The sequence below is a fragment of the Nyctereutes procyonoides genome, unplaced genomic scaffold (genome assembly GCF_905146905.1).
Source record: "Nyctereutes procyonoides isolate TBG_1078 unplaced genomic scaffold, NYPRO_anot_genome, whole genome shotgun sequence".
NCBI lineage: Eukaryota > Metazoa > Chordata > Mammalia > Carnivora > Canidae > Nyctereutes > Nyctereutes procyonoides.
The window spans coordinates 30099781-30119812 of NW_026575139.1; the positions used below are offsets into that span (position 1 = coordinate 30099781).

Sequence of the window (20032 nt, forward strand, 5' to 3'; positions counted from 1 at the left end):
CCCAAACACAGGAATTCTCCCCTCGTCTGTCTGTCTCCTGGGCCCCAGTGAGACAGCTGTACTTCCCACGCAAGCAAGCGAAAGCATTCAACTGTGAGAGCCCTTTCCTGGGTCAGCTTGCTCTAGCTTAGCCTTGAAAGATAACACAAGCACCTCCTGAGAAAGGACTATTTTTCTGCTCCAGGTTGTGTGGATGTGGGGTAGAGGACTTTGGAAATGTCCCTTGCTGCTACCAGCAGCAACGGCGCCATCTGTGCCATCCCAGGTTAGAGTGGCAATGGGGTTTACACAGCCAGTTCTTTGAAATTTACCAAAAGGATTGGAGTCTTACACGCCTGATCCTTCCACTGGCTTTTGTGAAGGTAAATGAACCAATTCCTTCTGAAACTGAAAAACAGAATCCTTCACTGGATTTGAGGTAAGGCCACAGCTAGATTGGAAGCAAGAAAAGCTGAAAAATGCATCTAACAGATTCTGGGTTGTCCCAGGCCAAACCAGGTGGTAGGGGCTGGGTGCATACTGTGCCGTGGGTGCCCAAGCACAAAGATCTGTGTAAACTCTTGCCGAATGAAAAAGCTTGGCTTTCTCTGAATTCCCACAAATGACCTATGTGACTACCCAGTGCGGACAGGGGGGTGGTGTCCTATTTGACTTTGACAAAACACACTAATTTGTTTACTTTTATATGGTGCATTTCCTTATAGGAGCTACAAGGCTTAACAAGCTCCCGAAATCTTCCTGCAATGAAGATAGTGCAGGAGGGAGTGCAGGAGATGCTCTTCCCACCCCTGCAGAAGACCTAGCTGGAGGAAAGATTTACCATGGGTGTTGAGGGTTAGAGGGGTGGGAAATTTTGAGAAGAACAAAGAGAGAGATTTTTCACTGGAGATGGTGGGGGTGATGGCATCCTTTGCTAAAAAAAGGCGAGGAAGCAATTTCCCTAGAGGTTCAAAAAACAGGACTGTACTCACTGTTGGCTATTTGATGTGGGCCTGGGGGTGGTTGTGATGGAAAAATGGGCTGCGTGACCCCTGACTCCTCATCCAAGGTCTCTCTGTCCTGATTCTATTCCACCCAGTCTGTGGGAGAAGGGAAAGAGTTGAGGACAGTTGAGCACATCTGTGGAGGACATGTGCTGTCAGACGATGTGCAGCTGAGCCTGGGATTCCTTGTCTCCCTAGAACCTCATCAGGAACCAGGAGCCCAAGGCTGGGATGTGATGCTGCTGCTGACTGGCAGCAAAGTCCGGGGCCACTTTGGCCACAGTTTTATCATCTATGAAATCAAGGGAAAGGACCTAATTCACATGTGTAGTTTCAAGTTGCATAAGAACTAGCTGTTCTTTGGCCTGCAGGGCCACATAACCAAGGAGATCACACACACACACACACACACACACACACACACTGGGATGCAGTTGTAATAGGAAACAAACACCACTTTAAGAGTGAATGGGGAAGGGGAGAGATGGATTTTACCTTTGGAATCTTGCAGGTTTCTTCAAGAGGTGGGCTATGGACTAGACCTTGAGTATGGTTGGATGAAGTGCTGACAGGTGGGTATGGAAGCAAAGAAGAGGAGGTATCTCTGGCAGATAAGACAAACGAACAAAAAGAGAAACCAGAAAACTGGGTGAGTGCAGGGTAGAAAATTCTGGGAGTGGAAAGTAGGGAGCTATGGTCTGGGCACAGGAATACATCATATGACAAGTCAGTATCTGCGAGGGATGATGGCAGTGACAAGGACCAGGCTGGAAGGACAGGAGGGGTCTCCCTGTCTGGGGAGCCAGGAGCAGCGCCAAGTTCAAATGGGCTTCTGAAAGGGAGACGGCCACCCTGATGGGCTCTGTGTCCAAGGGCAGATGGACATGGGAGGGGAGGCCCACAGGCAGAGGGGAAAGGTCCAGGGGAGAGATGACAGGGGTTTGAATTTAGATAGCAACATTGGGACAGAAAGGTAGGTATATACAAAATAATGCAAAAGAAGATTCTGCAGGCTTCTGGAGGCTGATTGGATGTGCGAGGAGGGGAAGAAGGAGATGGTGACAATTCTGAGGGTTTTGAGCCCGGGCGGTGGGGAGGATGGAGATTCCTGAACAGAGATGGGCAAGGCAGGAAGAGAGATGGGTCGAGAGAGGAGGTGATCAATGTAATCAGAGAGACTCTGGGACGTCCACAGGGTTTGTGTGTAGAGAAGGCCATCGGTTAGGCAAAAATGTGGACATTTCAGTGACTCTTTGGGCTCATAGCAGTAATGGTTGAAGATGCAGATGCAGGTAAGATGGATAGGTGTGCGGGGAAGAGAAGCCAGGTGGAGGGACAGGTAAGGAGCACCTGCCCAGGGAGGAAACGGAAACCTGGCAGAAGGTTGTCAGGACAGCCTGAGGGAGGGAATCTGAATGGTCAGTGGGGCTGAGCCATGTGAGGAGGAGGTCATAGAGGTGGCTCCTGGGCCACTGTTTGGAGGAAGGTGTATGACAATGGCCCCAGGTAGCAGCCAGTGGCCAAAACCTGAGGAGAGGAAATAGAGGCAGAAGGTATGGGATGCCTGGGTGGTTCAGTGGTTGAGTGCTTCCTTTATACCTAGGGTGTGATCCTGGAGACCAGGGATGGAGTCCTGCATCTGGCTTCCTGCATGGAGCCTGCTTCTCCCTCTGCCTGTGTCTCTTCCCCTCTCTTTCTCTGTGTGTCTCTCATGAATAAATAAATAAAATCTTAAAAAAAAAAAGAAGGTGTAAGGGATCCTATAAAGAAGTTCACAAGTAATGGAATGAGAACAAAACAATGGTGAACTGAGAGAAAGTGGGACCAAAGGAAGCCATTTTAGGATCAGGACAATGTGGCCAGGCTTTGGGGCAGTGCTTCTCAACTGTGGTTGTACATTTGCATCACCAGGAATCCCATTAAATGCAGCTTCTGATCCAGGAATGAGGGCAGGTGACCACATGGCACAGAAGACACAGGAGCCCATGATGCCACCTTGGGCCAGGTAAGTAAGTCGGTTTTGCAGAGGAGGATGGGGTATCAGCTGCGCTCAGCCCAAGGGAAGGAAGACAAAAGTGTGATGTGAAGGAGCCATGAGGTGGGGAGAAAGAGGCGTGAGGAAGCCCCTGTGGGGATGCCTGGACCCTCTCGGTCTTGTGTGCAGTGAGATTCTGCAGATGGAAGGCAGAGGTGGGGCCCAGGTGGGGGGCGGGGGTCCCAGGGGGATGGAAGCCTCAGGGACACTGGTCTGGCTGACTCTCTGGCCAGCAAGGAGCATGGGCCTCGGGTGAGCTGTGCAGCTAGTGGGGTGGCTGTGCCCCTGCTGCAGACTGGAACCTGCAGGGCAAATGGGTGATGGGCCCTATGGAGTTCCCGAGCCCCAGGGTGCAGATGAGCACTTGGTAGAAAAGGAAGCTCCCAAAGGGACATGGGCAGGAGGTGGGCCCGGAGAGGGTTGGGAGAGAAAGCAGGAGAAAGGAAGGGGTGAGGGGGAGCGGCTGGCTGCGAGGTCTGGGAGGTGAGCATGGGAGGCGGTGCAGGGGCCCAGGCAGCCAGGCCGCAGCAGGCTGGAGGCTGGAGACACGAGGGCGTGCAGGCGAGGGCCCGCCGCGCGGAGGGCGAGGCCGGTCTTGTGGCAGAGTGATGGGTGACACAAAGAACCAGGGCCCGGCAGCTCCAGGAGGGTGGGAGCCAGGCGTGGCCTGCGAAACTGCTGTGGAGAGCCCTTCCGCGTGTGAGCAACAGCACCTGTGTGGAGGCCAGAATGGCTCCCCAAGGCGGAGGGGCCTGCCCTGTTCCGGTTCACGCAGCCCCCACTTCCTGAGGCTCCCGGGGTGGGGCGCTGGGCTGGGTGGACTGCTGAGGGCTGAGTCCCATGCCTTCAGACCATGATGTGGAGGGAGGATGTGAGAAGTGACTCCTGCTGTGAGGACACACAGTGGTCACCCCAGCTTCGGGCAGCTGCTCCCTAGGGCCAGGGAAGGCTAGCACCCTACTCTGAGGCTAAGCCCTTGGGCACTGAGATGCCAGCAGTCCAGGGTCCCAGCCCCTGGGAGCACCCCTCACCTCTCCCACACTGCCAGACCTGTCTGGAAGCCCGTGAGTGCTCCTGGCACAACCCTGAGCCGGGGAGTCCTGCTGGGGAAGCAGGACAGGCCGTTGTCACTTCCTGTCCAGGGAGGACAAGCCAACAGCACGGCTGGACTCCCCACTCTCAGTTTGTTCGGCTCAGTTTGATTCTCTTTCTCCCCCTGGTGAGCTTCAGCCTGTAGTTGTTTGCTCTTCATCAGCAGTTTATGGAAACTGTGGTGTCAGGGGAGGAAGAGGAGGGACGGGAACTCTCTGGAGCGCGCTGGTGTGCAGTTGTGGCCTGAGTCTTCCCATTAGGCCTCCCTGGCATGGGGAGGGCCTCCGTGGGCCTGACCCTCGGACCCACAGTCTTGTCAGACAGCCCCTCGTGGTGTACTTTTTTAAAGGCCCTTTGGAACTGGACCAACGCCTGCCAGAAACCGCCTGGGCTCCTTCCCTCCAGATCAGAATTTCTTTTCTTGATTCCCTGAGTTAAGGCCTGGGGTTTCTTTGCCTCTCAGCCCGGCTCTCCCTCCCTATGGAGGCCTTTGCAAGAAGGGGGCAGGAGGTTGGACGGCTGGCCTTCCTTTGGCCTTGTCCCCCCTGGGTGATCTATGGCTGCGCTTGCGTTGCCAGACCCGCTTCATCCTCCTGCACCACAGGGGGACGGCCTCCCGCCCTTCCTGGTGTGTGTCTCCTCCACGTCTGTCGGTCATTGTACCCACCCATCCCTGTGTTCCTCTTCCCCCCTCCCCACACCACCCCGTGCTCCTGCTTATCTGTCCAGAGAGGAGGAGGGAAGCTCTGAAGGATTTGTGCAAAGACCCTGGACCGAAGAAGATAAATGGAATTTGCAATAAATCTAGGAGCAAAGTTGTAACTTGACTTAAAAACAAACAGAACGGCCAGGACTGCACTTAAGCTCCGCAGAAGCTCATCTCCCAGTGTAAACAGAAAAGGGCGGACATGGGCCGAGGAGCCGAGCAGGCCTGGGACAGCAGGGAGGGGTCTGGAGCGCCTGGCGGCCACCCACTTCCTGGAAGAGACCAGTGGTGGGGAAAGGTCTCTGCGGCCTTGTGAGAGGAGAAAGAAGATGCTGGCACTGCTGCTGTTTGCCACTCGTTTTTCCATGACTTATCCTTTTTAATGACACTCTCAGGATTGGGACAAGAAGGTTGTTTGGGGGGAAATGCCTTCTCAGTCTGTTATGGTGGCTGGAGCCTGGCAGATAAAAGCTGGGAGCCGTAGAGAGCAGACAGGGGCAGGTGTGAGCTCCTGAGGACTCAGCTTACCCCCCCCCCCCCGCCCCATGCTGGAACATTAGGGAGTTCACTTGGACCTCTCTGCTGGCTCCAAGGCACAGAGCCCACCACACTGGTCTTCCCTCAGACTGTGGCTTGCTCAGCATGACCCTGGAGGGGTCGCTCTGGCGGGAATCACTGGTCTCTCCTGGAAGTGTCAGGCTGCAACCCCCACAGTTACAGCACCATGCCTTTCCATATAATTTTTAAGTGCTTCTACACAGATCCTCTGAGGTGGAACAGATATCAGCAGTATTTTACAGGCAGGAAAACTAACACAGAGAGGTTAACTCACTTATCCAAGGTCACACAGCAAATCAGCAGTTGACCTCAGTCAATGCCAGGGAGAAGTTGGACTTTGAGATACAGTTGGCTGATAATGAACTGTGTGGCCTTAGGTGAGTTACTTAATCTCTCTGGACACAGGCTTTCTTCCGTAAGATGCAGTTCTTTCCAAAGTTTAAGCAGATTGGCTGCCCCTCTAACTCTGTGCCTACATTTATCAACCTCAGAGGAAGCTCAGGGGAACATAATGGTGTGTCAAAGAATATGCAAAGGCACCATTTAAACATGGCACATCTTTCTGGAGCCTCATTTCTATACTTGGATATTTAAAGAGGAAGAAAATAATCTTTTTTTTTATTGTAAAACAAGATGGCTGTGTCATAGAAGGGAATGCAAAATTGAAACTTTCAAAGTAAAACCGGAAACTAAGGCCATCTTGTGCTTGCTGCTGTCTGTTTCAGGTCCTCCCAGTACGCATCCTCTCTTACACAGCTTGTGGACTAGGTGGGGAGTTTTCGAACAGGTATTTAGGACCTGCCAGGCAGTGAAGTGCAGAAACTCATATTCCTGGTGTGTATGTGTATGTGTGGGGGTGCTGCATCCCCTTTCCTAAGGAGAGACCTGTTTTCCCAGCATCTGATACAGTTATTTTTACCCCAGGCTTCACCTGCTGAGGTTGAAACACACCCATGTCAGGTTCCCTCTGACCTGGCAAAGCAGCGTGCTGGGAGAGTGGTTAGTGTCCCATGGGTTCTAAGAGCTTCCCAGGGGATCCTAATGTGCAGCGTGGGCAGTCACAGTTCCGACTTGGCAGTTCAGGGAGCCCCAGAGTGTCCATGTCCATGGAGGGAAACGGTGACAGACAAAACAAGCTCCCTACCCTCTACCTCTCAACTGCTGTTCAGACTGGTGAGCAGAAGAGACCGCATTCCGGAAGCCTGTGCCCCTGCTAAAGGAAAGGGCAGTGAGTTTGGACGGAGGTGGAGAATAACACAGACACTTGTCAGGTCAGGGCAGGAAGGCTGTTCTGGGTTGGATAGCATTGCCCTAAAATCCATGTCTTTCCTGGACTCTTAGAATGTGGCCTTATTTCTTATTGAAGTGGGGTCACTGCAGATGTGATTCATTAAGATGAGGTCATACTGGAATTGGGTAAGCTCTTAATTCCTTGCAAAGTTGAAGCAGGAAAACTGACACAGAGAGGTAAAGACACCTATCTGAGGTCACACAGCACTTTGGCAGTTGGCGTAGGTCAGTGCAGTGGAAAAGGTGGGTCCTGGGATAAAGTTCCTTACAAGAGGAGAGACACACAGGAAGAGCACCGCGTGAAGGTGGAGGCAGGGATTGGGCTGATGACGGACCCGAATGTCAGGGAAGCCTGAGGAGAGCTGGCAACCATCAGAAGCTGGAGAGAGGCCTGGAACAGAGGCTCTGAGAGCCCTCAGCAGGAGCCAACCCTGCCGACACCTCGATTTTAGACTCCCAACCTCCTGAATTGTGGGGAAGGTTCTGTTATAAGCTGAGCTTTACCAAGTTTGTGGTCCTCTGTTGCAGCAGCCCTTGGAAGCTAATGCAGAGGCTGATGTCAGGAATCCTGACTGTCGTGCCAGGACCACGGTGGGCTTGGGGCCGAGGATCCTGTGAGCTGGGAAGGGAACAGCGTGGGGGGCTCATTCTACTGAGAAGCTGAGGGGGACAGAGTCAAGTGTGACCCGTTGGAAGTGTGAATCTGTGAAGATAAGAAGAGAACAAAGGAGTGGGTTCATTCGAGCCTTCCCTCACTCGTTCACCTTCTATGTGAGGTGCCCAGCTCTGTGCCAGGCTCCAGGAAATAAAGATACAGAGACCAGAGCCAGCCCTGCCCTGCCTTCAGGGAGCTTGCCTTTGAGGAGTCCCCTGCTCATCGATGAGGAGGCTGGGTCAATGAACACTGAGATTTCTTCTAGCCCTGACATTTGGTGGCTGAAAGCTCTGACATCCCCTAGCAAGGATGGTGGCCTGGCTGGGGGCCACTGGGCTGCCACCGGGGCATTTTGCGCGGGGAGAGTGGGAGACACTGCTTTCTCTCTGCCTGCAGGGGACACATGCTTGTGAGGACATGGGGCTGGACCCCTGCTTTCCTCTGCAGGCACAGATGGTGAAGCACGCCTTACCGGAGGGCCGCGGTGGTCTGGAACAAAGGCTGGCCTTGGCCTGGCCGCTGCAACCACTGGCGGGACACTACAGTCGGTGAGATGGGCCTCAGCAGTCACCGCTAATTGCACGAAACCAAAAAATATTGAGAATATTTTCAGCCCATTTGCACTTATCAAATATCACACTGGAAACCCCAGAAATTTGCGTAGGATCCTTTCCAGAATGAGGGGGATTTCACCAATTTGGCCTGGTGCAGCGTGAGTTTCTTGGAATTTCAGCCTGGGAACGAGCCTGGCCTCGTTGTTCTGTTCACCCTACCTGGGTCCGCATGGCTCCAGCCACTCGCTGGCCCACCTGCCACGTTCCAAGGTGACTCGAGACATGCTCTCCAGCCATGAGATGTCTGCGTTTGTCTGGCTCTTTGGCTTCCCCTTCACAGTTCTGGGAGTTCCATGGCACTCAGCAGCTGGTGATTCTGGCAGTCTAAGAACTACAAAGTTCAGGGCCTGAGGTCACTGTGGCCTCTGCTGTGGTTTTCTGAAGCTCCATTTCATCTGGGCCAGAGGTGAACACTTTCCTCCGGAGACCCCAGCAGGCGGGTCTGAAGCAAAGTTCAAGGAACAGTCGCTTCCACCATGGCTGGGTGTTGTTCATCTGGCCCAGATGCAGCCTGACGACACTCTGACAGGCGGCCCAGAAGTGGCCACAGGGCCCGGGGACTGGAGAGGTGGCCCAAGGCGAGACGAGGTGTACCCAGCTTCCCGGCTCTGTCCTGACACCAGTTTAATAACAGCCGTAATCATTAACTCCCTGAATGCTTTTATTAAAAGTTTCATGTTATCTGACACTTGAACATAATTAAAACAGAACAACCATTTGCAGCTAGATTTACCTTTTATGACCACACAGATTTTTACAAGGATGTCCCAGAACGCCTTCTTTTCAAAGGAAAGGCAAGAGATAGGCCAAGGGCCCCAAGAAAGCACAGAGAGCAGAACCCTGAATCCCCTCATACTCATAAATGAAAAGACGAAAGAAAAAACATGTACTGTGTTTCTATGGTTATAAAAGTAACACATGGTCACAGAGGACAATTTGGAAGACACAGAAAAGTATAAAAAATCAAATAGAAGCCACCCACAATCCCATCCCTAGAGACCACTGTCAATGGTCTGTGGTATATATACCCTTCCTCAGTATGAAAATCTTTCTTAACAGCTGCCCCTTGAAAATGAAGGTAGAAACAGACTGGGGCACTATAGTTCATGCTTTCATAAATGAGGCTTGAAAATGTGTCCTATTTCAGGTAAATTTGATATAGGGATCAGTAAAAAGAATCAAATGAATTAATGCTCCAGGTAAGTGAGGTCCTGCTTTGTAGAAAGTACTCCCTTAGGTACTAAGGGGGGATTAGGGATACCCATAGCATTGGTCCTGACCCCAAGAAGGCAGAGGGAGAAGACAACACATGGAGTGGCTTTTGATATTTGTATCCTCAGCTCCTAGCAGAGCTCACAGTTGGGCCCTCAAAATGGCTTTCTCCAGTAAGCTGCGTGGTGCCCATCACAGAGGCTGTTTGTCATCCCTTTACTGAGTATTTACCTTGTGGGTACTCTGAGTCAGGGGTGAGGATCTCAGGTTTTGGAGCAGGGAACCACTGTGATGAGGGCGACGTGTTAGGAGATTTACATGAGCATTGGCTTTGCCAGATGGTGGGGTGGTGATTAACTTTATGTGTCAACTCCACTAGGCCATGCTACCCAGATACTCGGTGAAACAACAAGCTAGATGTTGCTCTGAAGGTTTTTTTTTTCAGATAAGATTAACTTTTAAATCAGTAGATTTTGCGTAGAGCAGAAAACCCACTGTCATGTGGGTGGCCCTCATCCAATAAGTCGAAGGCCTTGAGAGAAAAGGCCTGAGGGAAAGGGAATTTTGCTTTCAGACTGCCTTTGGACTCCAGCTGCAATTTCAGACTTGCCAGCCAATCAATGAGCCAATTTCTTAAAATTTCTATGTGTGTGTGTGTGTGTGTGTGTGTGTGTGTAGAGGAGAGACAGACAGACAGACATATGTATATATCCTGTTGGTTTTGTTTCTCTGGAGAACCCTGACAGGAGTGCAGAAAGGCAGGAATCAGGAGAGGTGGTTGCTCAGCAAGGGTGAGGGAGACCAGTGCAGCCTGTTAGGGGGTTGGGAGGGCAGCAAAACTTGGGTGTGTGTGTGTGTATCCTTTGACTTTGTGTGTGTTATTGTGTATATGCCTATGTGAGTATGTGTGTCTGTGTATACATCTGTGTGTGCATCTGAATGTGTGTGCTTCCGAGTGTGGCAGTATGTGTTTGTACATCTATGGGAGTATTTGTGTCTATGTCTATATCTGAGCGTCTGTGTGTGTCTACATGAGAGCACGGCTATCTGTATATGAGTCTCTACATCTGTGTGTGCCTGCTTACATGTGTCTGGGTGTGCCTATGTGTGTCTGTGTGTCTATGTACCTGTATCTTTGTGTGCTTATGTCTGTGCCTGTGTGTGTCTGGGTGTGCCTGTGTGTGTTACCTGCATGATGTGTACATGTATACATGTGTCTGCGTGTGCCTGTGCATGTTCCAGCATCTCTTTGCACATCCTTATACATCAGTGTATGTGTGTCCTCACAAGTGCTCATGTGTGTCCATGTGTTTGGGTCTGCTGGGGCCTGTAGGCAGGGGTGAGTCTGTCAGGGTGCCCCTAGGTGAAGACCTTGGGTGCTAGATTTTCAGTCAGTTCAGATGGCTGGCTGGGAGCAGGAGTGCTCACCGGTCTGGGAGGCAGGGCAGGAAGGCGGGCGAGCAGGAAGTGGGTCCTGTGGTGTCCCGACCTGGAACAGCCCACAGGGAAGGGGCAGGAGACTCAGATGGGTTTGGGAAAAGGACCAGAGGCACAGTGGTACAGAGAGGCCTGTGGGACAGTTCAGGGACATACACATGTCACACCTACCTCAAATCTAGAGGTTTCGCCACCTGGGGAGGGTTTTTGCAAGGACAGAGCGAGCTGGGACAGTAAAACCCGGCAGTAGGGGTTGTCCACGGACAGGGAGGTCTCGAAGTAAGGGCAGGGAATTGATCTGAGGACAATGGTGACTTCAGTTTGGACCTGTTGGGGTTGAGGAAATCACAGAATAAGACTTGCAAGGGAGAGGAGCGAGTAGTGACCAGTGTCATGCTCCAGAAAGGACAAGGAGAATGTAGAATGAGAAAAGCCATTGAGCTTAACAATTAGGTGGCCTTGTAACCTTGGTGGAGGTGACAAAAGCTGGAGTGAAGGAAGCAGGCAGTGGGTAAGCATGGTAGGAGGGGAGCAGCTGTTGTACTATGGTGTATAGAAATGAGGAAAGAAAACAGGATAATAACATGAGTGGACAGCAGAGTCGAGTGATAGGAGCCCAGTGCATATTTGATTTAAGAATGAAACTCAATCATCAAGATATTTAGCTCTGATCCCATTAAGTACTTCCTCCGAGAGTTAGCAAACTGATATCCTTTAATCATGCCTTATATTTATAAAGGCCTCTCTCCAAAGAACTCCAGGTGCTCAGTAAACATTAATTAATTCACCCTTGCAGCCTCCTTTAGGGAAAAGTTGTGGCAGGTATCGTCATTATGTTTATGGGCATGGATATTGTGGTAGAGATGAGAACCAAGTTCACACAGCTAGTCAGGGTGGGAGGCGTCATATCTGGCTCTTCCCCTTCTGCTTCTAAGCAGGGATTCCTAAGTCACCCACATCTTGCCGGGATCCCCATGTTAGTGGAGGGGGGCTTGGCTATGAGACAGACCAATTACAAGGTTCATGCTTTAGGGGGTAGCCTCAGGATAATCCCAGGGTGAGTCCTGGGGCTGCCAGCGGTGGGGTCCTGGGAATGAAGCTGTTGTTTGCTCAGTTCTGGGCCATATGGGGGCCTAAGCAGCTTACTGTGTCTGCTGAGTCCTTAAGGGTCACAAATAAATGCTGAGTCTAAGCAACAACAGAATCGCCAAACTGAAGAAAGCATGCCGTTGTTTCACTTGTGTTTCACAGGTATCCTCACATGGGAAATTCTCCACTGCCTTCCAGTAAGGAAATGCCCCTGGTCTTTATGTTTGGGCTGTGCAAGATCCAACCATTTGCTCAGAAGCCAAATGATCTCTGAATGGCCAATAATAATCAGGGACAGCCCAATAAGATGATTTAGTTGCCTCTGGTGGTGAGCTTGGGCTTTACCGGGCCAAGAAAGGCAGGGAATCCCAAAGATCTCAATGGTGAAGTTGGTCTGCAAAGCCCCCCAGCCGTGGCAGATATAGGGACAATTAAGCTAAAGTCATGCTGTCCTTCCAGGATTGGGCCTGCCGACACCTGTTGAACTCTGTGAGCTGGCCATGCTAAGACTAAGACTCCTAGCTAATGAGCACTGGCTCTTACAGGCTCAGCTAAGCGGCTCACATTCCTAGCCCGATGTTTATGCCACTTGGGTGGACTTGGGAAAATCAAGGGGCCACCGGCATGTTGGCCCAAAGCCAGGGTTTAATTAAGCCCTAAATCTCCAGTGATTCCACCAGAGGCCTGATCCTCGTGAGGCCAGCTGAAGGGAGAAGCATCCCAGGGAGCACTGGGTCGGTTTCTTTTGAGTCTTCCCTGCAACCCATTGTTTGTGGAGGCCTTGCTTGTTAGTGCAAATAATCCCCTCAAAGTCACAGAGCAGCGTACAGAAAACCAGGGGACCAGCCCGGCACTGGAGCAGCCTAATTATGGCACCTCTATCATGGAAAGCAAGTTGTTTCCCACACCCGTCTGCTGCATTTGGTAGAACGTGGATATCCGTGAGCAAAGAGAGGATAGATTAGCACAATACTTTCCTCTGGGTTTTTCTGTTGAAGGATTCTTAGTGTTTGATCATAAATTACCAAAAATTAGTCTTGTTCAGGAAATGGAATGATTAGGGATGACTCTTTGAATTGGAAGGCCCAGAAGGTCCTATCACCCTGCAGGGCAGTGGTCTGGGACCCATGGTGAGGCCTAACCTCTGGGGGACCAGAGGACCCCTGGGAAGGAAGAGAGTGATATGAAATGCTTCTAATGGAGGGAGGGATCTAGTACTTTCAGGGGATTTTTATCTTCTCCTGCATGTCCCCAATCCTCCTTCGCAGGCTTGGAGCAGAGAAATCCCAGCCTTTTATAATTAAGGGGAAGGAGGACCAAGGCCAGAACGGACAGTTGTGGTGCAGACCCACTTCGTGTCTGGGTGGCCAAAGGTGAGATAATATTTTCAAAGAACTGCTGGATGAAGGACATGGATTCAAGTGGACTGCAAGTGGGGCCTATCAGATGGAAGACTGTGGGACGAGAACTGTAGAGTCTTATCCTTCTCTAGCTTATTTTATCTTTTTTTTTTTTTTTAAGAACATAAGAGTTAAGTACTTGAGTCTTGGGGTCAGATGGTCTGAGTCTGCACTCTGGAAAATGCCACTTGGAAACCTGGTCCCACCCTATTTGGGAGCCCACCAGTCCCAGGGATCCTGTACTTACACAAGGCCAATGGGTTTCCCAAAGAAGGCGAGGCCAGATTTCTGCCTCCTGGCAGCTGCCTGCCGCTGCAGCTGGGGAGGTGGCATGCTAGCCTCCTGGGTATTTCTGAAATGAGTTGTGATATAGTATGTGAGGATGGCATCTGGCACTTAGTAAGTTTTTTATCTTGGTACCACCAGCACCACCACCGCCACCACCACCACCGCCTTCTTCTAAGGCCTGGAGATGATTGAATATGGAGATTTGCCCATACCGCCATAGCTCCTGGCAGCCTCCCTGGGTCCGGAGAGTGTGGGAACAGGGCACTGGCCTGTGTCTGATGGCTAGCACTGCAGCGGATCACAAAGCAGCGGCAAGGGAGCGGCCCGCTCAGATAGGGCGCTGGAGATGAAAGCCACCGTGTTTGCCTTTCCAAAGTGCCGCTGTGTTCCTGCACGCCTGCAGCTTCCTCTGCCCTGCTGGGGTTTTTTTTTCTTCTTCCCAGTTCCTCTCAGTGATATCTTAAGAGGCAAACTTCCAGCACTAACAGGAGGTCTTTTGTTCTTTTTTTCTCTAAGTGGACTTTAACCCAGTTACGACAGATGAGTCACTGTAAAAACAAACAAATAATAATACTCCATTTTCTTAAAGGCTCTTCCAGGCCTGCTGACAGAAAAGGGGGAACCTGACACTGCACTGGGCCTTTGGGGCTTCTCCCTGCCCCGACCTTCTGGAAGCACAGTTCTGAAGAACCTTCCAGAACATAACAGAGCCCAGCACTGTGAAACTGTTCAGCAAGGCTCTGGCTTGTTTGGAATTGCATCTGATGTGGGGTGGCCCGGGGGCTGCGAGGAATCTGGGTGTCGGCACAGTCCTGGTTGAGATTTACAGTCTTAGATTCAAGTAAATTCTGGACTTGTCTCCCTTCACACATTAGTTTCTCCATATGTGAAACAGGGTTATTAGACACTTCTTGATTCTATCAGGAGGGATTTTGCAACGAATATTTTCTGCTATTAGAAGACCTACAAGTGCAGTCTGCATCTGTTCAATAAAAGTCCACCAGGCCTTGGGAATTGGGGCTACAGAGATGAGAGAGACCCATTTCCTGCCCTTGGGTAATTAGACATATAAGTAAATGAATACAGCGACTTCTGAAACAGGTAAGATGCAACATGTGCCAAAGTGGGGTAAGGAAGGGGATGACCATTCGATCCAGAAATGTTGGGAAAGTCTTCTTAGAGAAGATGGTATTTGAGCTAGGTCTGGAAGCGTGACTAGATATTCATCAGATGCTCTGGGAAGAGTGGGGCAGATATGGTAGGCAGAGGGAGCAAGGGGCAAGCCAAGGACTGAAGCCCATGGCACATTAGGACCCACCCTATGCAAATTCTCTCCAATCTTTGTCCAGGCGTTTTTGCCTATATGCTTAAATGGAGCTGGACTCTCAATTTCCCTAAGAAGGAGCCATGTCTGGATGAACATGCTCAGGACTCAGGTCTGAGATGTCTTCTGGCTCCATCAAATGTTAAGGCCTGCATTGGGCCACTAGCCCACAGGTTCATTGCTAAAGAGCACAGCTATGACTTCTGATGGGTGATGGGGTGCATGTTCTATAGAAGGCTGTCACCCACTGTGTTCTGACTTTTTGAACCTCAGATACATAGTGAAGTACACTCATGTCTATGATGAAAACATCAGTCTAATTGCCTGGAAAGCTCCTACTCATTGTTCAGCCCAACTTACAAGTCTTTACTGTGAAGAGCTTTTAGAAGCTGTGAGCAGAATTAACATGCTTCTTTATGCACCCATGACTTTTTACCTTGCTTTAGTCTTTCACCATAGTCTATAATAATTTCTGAGTCTCTCGTCTCTCTGAGTGCCCTTCTCCTAGACTGTGAACTCCTGGAGGGAATGGTAGGTAATGCATTTTATTTGGTGCATGTACCTACAAGGTGTTCAATAGATATTTGCTAAATGGACATGTGAATGAATGAATGAGGTTTGAGTTGGTGTGGTTTGCATAGCCTGACAATGACATCAACAGAAAGCTTCACCTTCATCCTCTTTGATAATAAAATGGTAGCACCTAAGGATTTCCTACAGAAAGCATCACTTTGTGCATAAGTAGTTTTCTCACCCTGAAGCTACTTTCACTTGAGAATTTAGACTTCAAACAGATTGAGCCCTCCATGGGGTTCTAGAGCTGAGGGGACGCTTGTCTATTTCTCCAAGCTGACTTCCCTGCTCTAGCCAATCCTGGGAACTGAAACAATGAGGATCTTTAGTTTAATCTCTTGAGTTTTTGTTCTCTGAAATACAGAAATACAATTCTCTATTTCTGTGTCAATCATCTGAAAAGCGAACATCTTCCCAGCTTGTGATCTGGCAAGGATAGAGTAGGGTTGGACTTCCTTCCAGCAGGGTCAATCTATCTATTCCTTCTTTCTTTTCCTTTTTCCTTCCTTCCTTCCTTCCTTCCTTCCTTCCTTCCTTCCTTCCTTCCTTCTTTCTTTCTTTCTTTCTTTTTCTTTCTTTCTTCTTTTTCTTCTTTCTTTCTTTCTTCTTTCTTTTCTTTCTTTCTTCTTTCTTTTTCTTCTTTCTTCTTCTTCTCCTCTTTCTCCTCTTTCTTTCTTTCTTTCTTTCTTTCTTCTTTCTTTCTTTCTTCTTTCTTTCTTTCTTTTCTTCTTTTTCTTTCTCTCCTTTTTTGAGAAGTCTTCTCAGGGTCAGGATGGTGGGAGCCTCATTCTACAGGGTAAGTTTTCCTTGGCTGGCCTTTCCTTGCCCACTCTTTATTCCACCATCCCCGGGCAATCAAGAGTAGAGAGCATGAAATGAAATCAGGTAGGGCTGTGGTGATCATAGCTGTTGGAGGTGGACCCCAGACTCAGTGCATAGCTTAGTCCAGCCTAGCCTCCACTCCTTTGTCTGCTTTGGGAGAACCCAGGACCCTGCTTCAGACTTCATCTTTGGGGCTGGCTTATAGCTTTAAAAGGATGAGTAAAAAAATTCCCGGAACAGGCTTGGTCTCAGACAGGAGCTGGTTAATGACTTCTGCGAAAATGGAAACCTTGGTCTCCTGATAGTGCAATGACAGGCACCAGAGGAATTTTCCAGTACAAGAAAGGAATGAGTTTTCCAAGGACAGGCTGACTGAAAAAAGCCACCATCTAACCAGGCACCAGACTTGGGTAACGTGCCCCCCCTGGGGTGGCAGGAATGGCCAGCTGGCATAGCGGACCAGTGGACCAGGAGAGCAGTGGTGCTCCGGGCTACCTTCTAGGTGTGTCACCAAGAGCTGCCACAGACAAGAATAGTGACTTTGGGACAGCTGGGACACCTGTAGTGCCATGTCCAGGGAGGAGAAGGGGCTGACCATCTGGACCATTCTACTTCAGAAGGTGGTGGTGATAAGGAACAGCTAAAACTAGATGGGTTTTTAGAAATCTGTGGCAGAAATGGTGTGCACCGAGGCCGGTCTCTATTGGGCAGTAGATTTTACAGTGGTTTCCTTCCGTGAAATCAATTGCTACTCCCTTTGCGCATTCTCAGGCACCCCTCTGTGCAGGGCACTGTCCCGTGACCCAGGCAAACAAAACCCAGCTGTGTCAGTCTCTTAGTTGTGTCCCCTCCAGTTCCCTTCCTTGTCCTCCCATGGTTCTCCCAGGCCCTTTCCCCTTCTCGCTATGACAGCAGATTTTCAGAACTCTAAGGGATAGGGTGCAATAGAAAGGCTCAGGAGAAGGGATGAATCACCTTCATGTTTGAAAAACCCACGGAGCAGCTGTTGAGATTTATAATTGTCCTCTGTGAGCCCCAATCCCATGGAGAAGTTTGTTACTGGTTAGAAGAACAATTGGTTTGGGTACTATTAATTCCCAGTGTCAGGTGGGAGGGACACCATTCCAAAGCTGTCACTGTCAGTGAGTGATTCACCTTGGAGATATTGCTTAGGACATCAGCTACTCTGTGCCTCTTGCTTCATAAGTATCTGTCTATTGTGGGAAGGGCTGAGAGATTTGAATTTCCAAAATAAAATGGAGAAGAGACATGGGATAAAGAAACAGAAAACCCATTTTCTGGCCTTTAAAGTGATCTGTTTTTTAAAATAATTTTTCCCCAGGTTTTGGAATAATATATGTTTATGGAAGAAAATTTTTTAAAAATAGAGACCAGGGTACTTGGGTGGCTCAGTTGGTTGGGCATCTGACTCTTGATTTCAGCTCACGTAATGATCTTAGGGTCATGAGATTGAGCCCTGTGTTGGGCTCCTTGCTGGGTATGGAACCTACTTGAGATTCTCTCTCTGCCCTCCCCACACACCCACGCTCACATGTGCACTCTCACTCTCTCTCAAAAAAAAAAAAAAAAGCCAAAAACTCAAGCCAAATCTAATTACCCAGAGATAGCACAATTAACATTTTTATGCATATTCTTCCAGTTAAAAAATATACACAGTACTAGTTTCTTACAAGACTGCTATGTTCTGTCCATACTGCTTTGTAATCTGCTTTTTCCTTTTAATGATATGTTGTGAATACTTTCCCACGAGATTAAGCCTTCTTCTAGCACATAATTCTAATAAGGGCCCACTATCCATTATACAGATGTTTGTGTAACTAATACCCTATGGGTGAACATTGAGGTTGCGTCTGTTTTTTGCTATTTTAAGTAACCCAATATACATGCTGGGACACTAACTCAGGCTGTTTCACTGTCCTGGTCTTAAGTCACGTAGTCCTTCCTTATAAGCCACTGGTCATTTTGTGAGCCAGAGAAACTACACTGGCTATTTCATAACCCTTGCTCAGAACATACGGACAAACTTGATTTACTCAAATAGATTAAGCCCTGCAGGTTCTCCTAATTCCACAGAAACACCCACCAAGATAAAAAGACAGTTGTATTTAACTCCTTTGTTCATAGATGTGCTATTTCAGACAAAACATGTTGCTTGGCTCCCCTTTGACTCTGGCCATCTTGCGACAAGGAAGGTGAGCTTATTGTTGAGAGCAGAAGAAGCTTGCAATGAGTATGATAAGTCAGCAGAGGCACCTGGAAGTATGCATTCTAGGGTGACTAATACCTCATTCTGAATCATACTCTGCATTTAGTATTTCTGGTGTCACTCTTCTGCTTTGTTGGAGTAAATAGTCAAGAGGGGAATAGCAGAAAGGCCCAAGGATCCCAGCAAGCCAAAGGGTTAACCCAAACACTGTGCTTGACCTGGGTAGAGCGGGGTAGGGCTGTGGGGGGAGTTGGGGGGAGACTTGGCCACTGAGAAAACTCCCAGTTGAGTATTTGGGGCAGAATCTAGGCCACTGGTTCCCGGGTTCGAGAAAGTCAAGCTGCCACCTGGGGTGCTACATGTCTTCTGTTTCCATTACTGACATTTGAGCTTAGCAGGAAGTCCCAGAGGAGCTGTCAGGTGAAGGGGCAGGTGCTTCATGCTTGGGAGCTTGGTCTGGGCAGGGCGATCAGCAGAATGATGCCATCACCCCTTCTCATCCCAGTTCTCACCCCACCCCACGTCTTCAAGGGTCAGTGGATGATGAGATCACCAAGGAAGACATTCTCATTCTAAGGCAAAGTCTAGACCCTCTTGTCATCATCTCTGAGGCCTGAGGCTTCCAGAAGAGGCTGGTAGAAGGAGAGGAGTTTGAGGTGAATGACATAGGAACACACATGATGGCTGAAATGTGCAAAGTGTGAGAAATCAAAAATTGGCTGGGGTGGAATAGAAGCACACATTCTCACACTCATGCACTCACTCACTCACTCACTCACAGTTTAATGGGGTTTCTGGGAGAGGAAACTGTGGTCTTCAATGTCTATAAGAAGTCCTGGAATGAGCTCTCAAAAGAGAGTGGGCTTGGGGAGCTGGGCGATCCCAAGATTCCCATCAGGCAAACATGTTTGTCTTACCTCCTTTCTCAGCTGCTATGATATGTCACCAAACACCCTGCTCAGCCTGACAGTCCCATGGCCACAAACAGCACCCCAGTGAGCCATTCCTTTCCCAAGCCAAGGGGTCTTATGGAGGTTGAAAAGCATTCTTTCTGGGCTGCTCCAGCCCTGGCTGATGAGCTCAGCCATCTCCTCTTCTAGGAAAGCAGGCTGAGCTTCTAGGAAAGATTTATTGCAACAGAACATGGCTGCTTTCCACCACCTCCCTCAGCCACCCTAGCCTTTCGTCCAGGCTGGAAGCTGATGTGGGGGAAGTTTTAGAGGGGATGCTGGGAATAGATCAATAGTCCTGCCCTGGGTGATTGAGGAGCCAGGCAAAGGCAGCAGCAACCCCTCTTCATGCCCACGATTGAACAATGTGATGCCATATAAATGCAAGACCAGAGAGTTCTCCACCTCCAACCAGCCCAAGTTCCAGACACCTGCATCTTGGCCTCTGTTAATTAAGAAGAAACAGCCCCATGCTCATTTGCAACCTTTTATACCATGGATGTAAATTCCCTCTCTGTCCCATCAGAATTCATCTCTCCTCCTTCTTGAAGCCTACAAGGACAGGCCCTCATGGGTTCTTTTTACAGTTTTCTTCTCCCTACCAATAGGACAACTTGACCCCTACCTTATCCTTATTTTCCGGATGAGACTACTGAGCCCAGAAAGGTTCATTAATTTTCCTAAGGTCACACAGATGACAAGCGGCAGAGTGAAGATTTGAACCTGGCAGCTTGGCTTTGGAGTCCTGCCCTTAAGGCCATATTGCAGATGAAAACA

At 49.6% G+C, this 20032-nt stretch overlaps 1 protein-coding gene across 1 annotated transcript in view; it reads left to right on the forward strand.

Moving 5' to 3' along the window:
- The window catches only part of LOC129496320 (syntaxin-8-like), a 44621-nt gene that overhangs the window by 21273 nt on the left and 3316 nt on the right, over nucleotides 1-20032 (forward strand). The window contains 1 exon segment of the mRNA XM_055304413.1: nucleotides 1495-2988. Coding sequence (XP_055160388.1) covers nucleotides 2837-2988 — 152 coding nt within the window. The 5' untranslated portion in view covers nucleotides 1495-2836.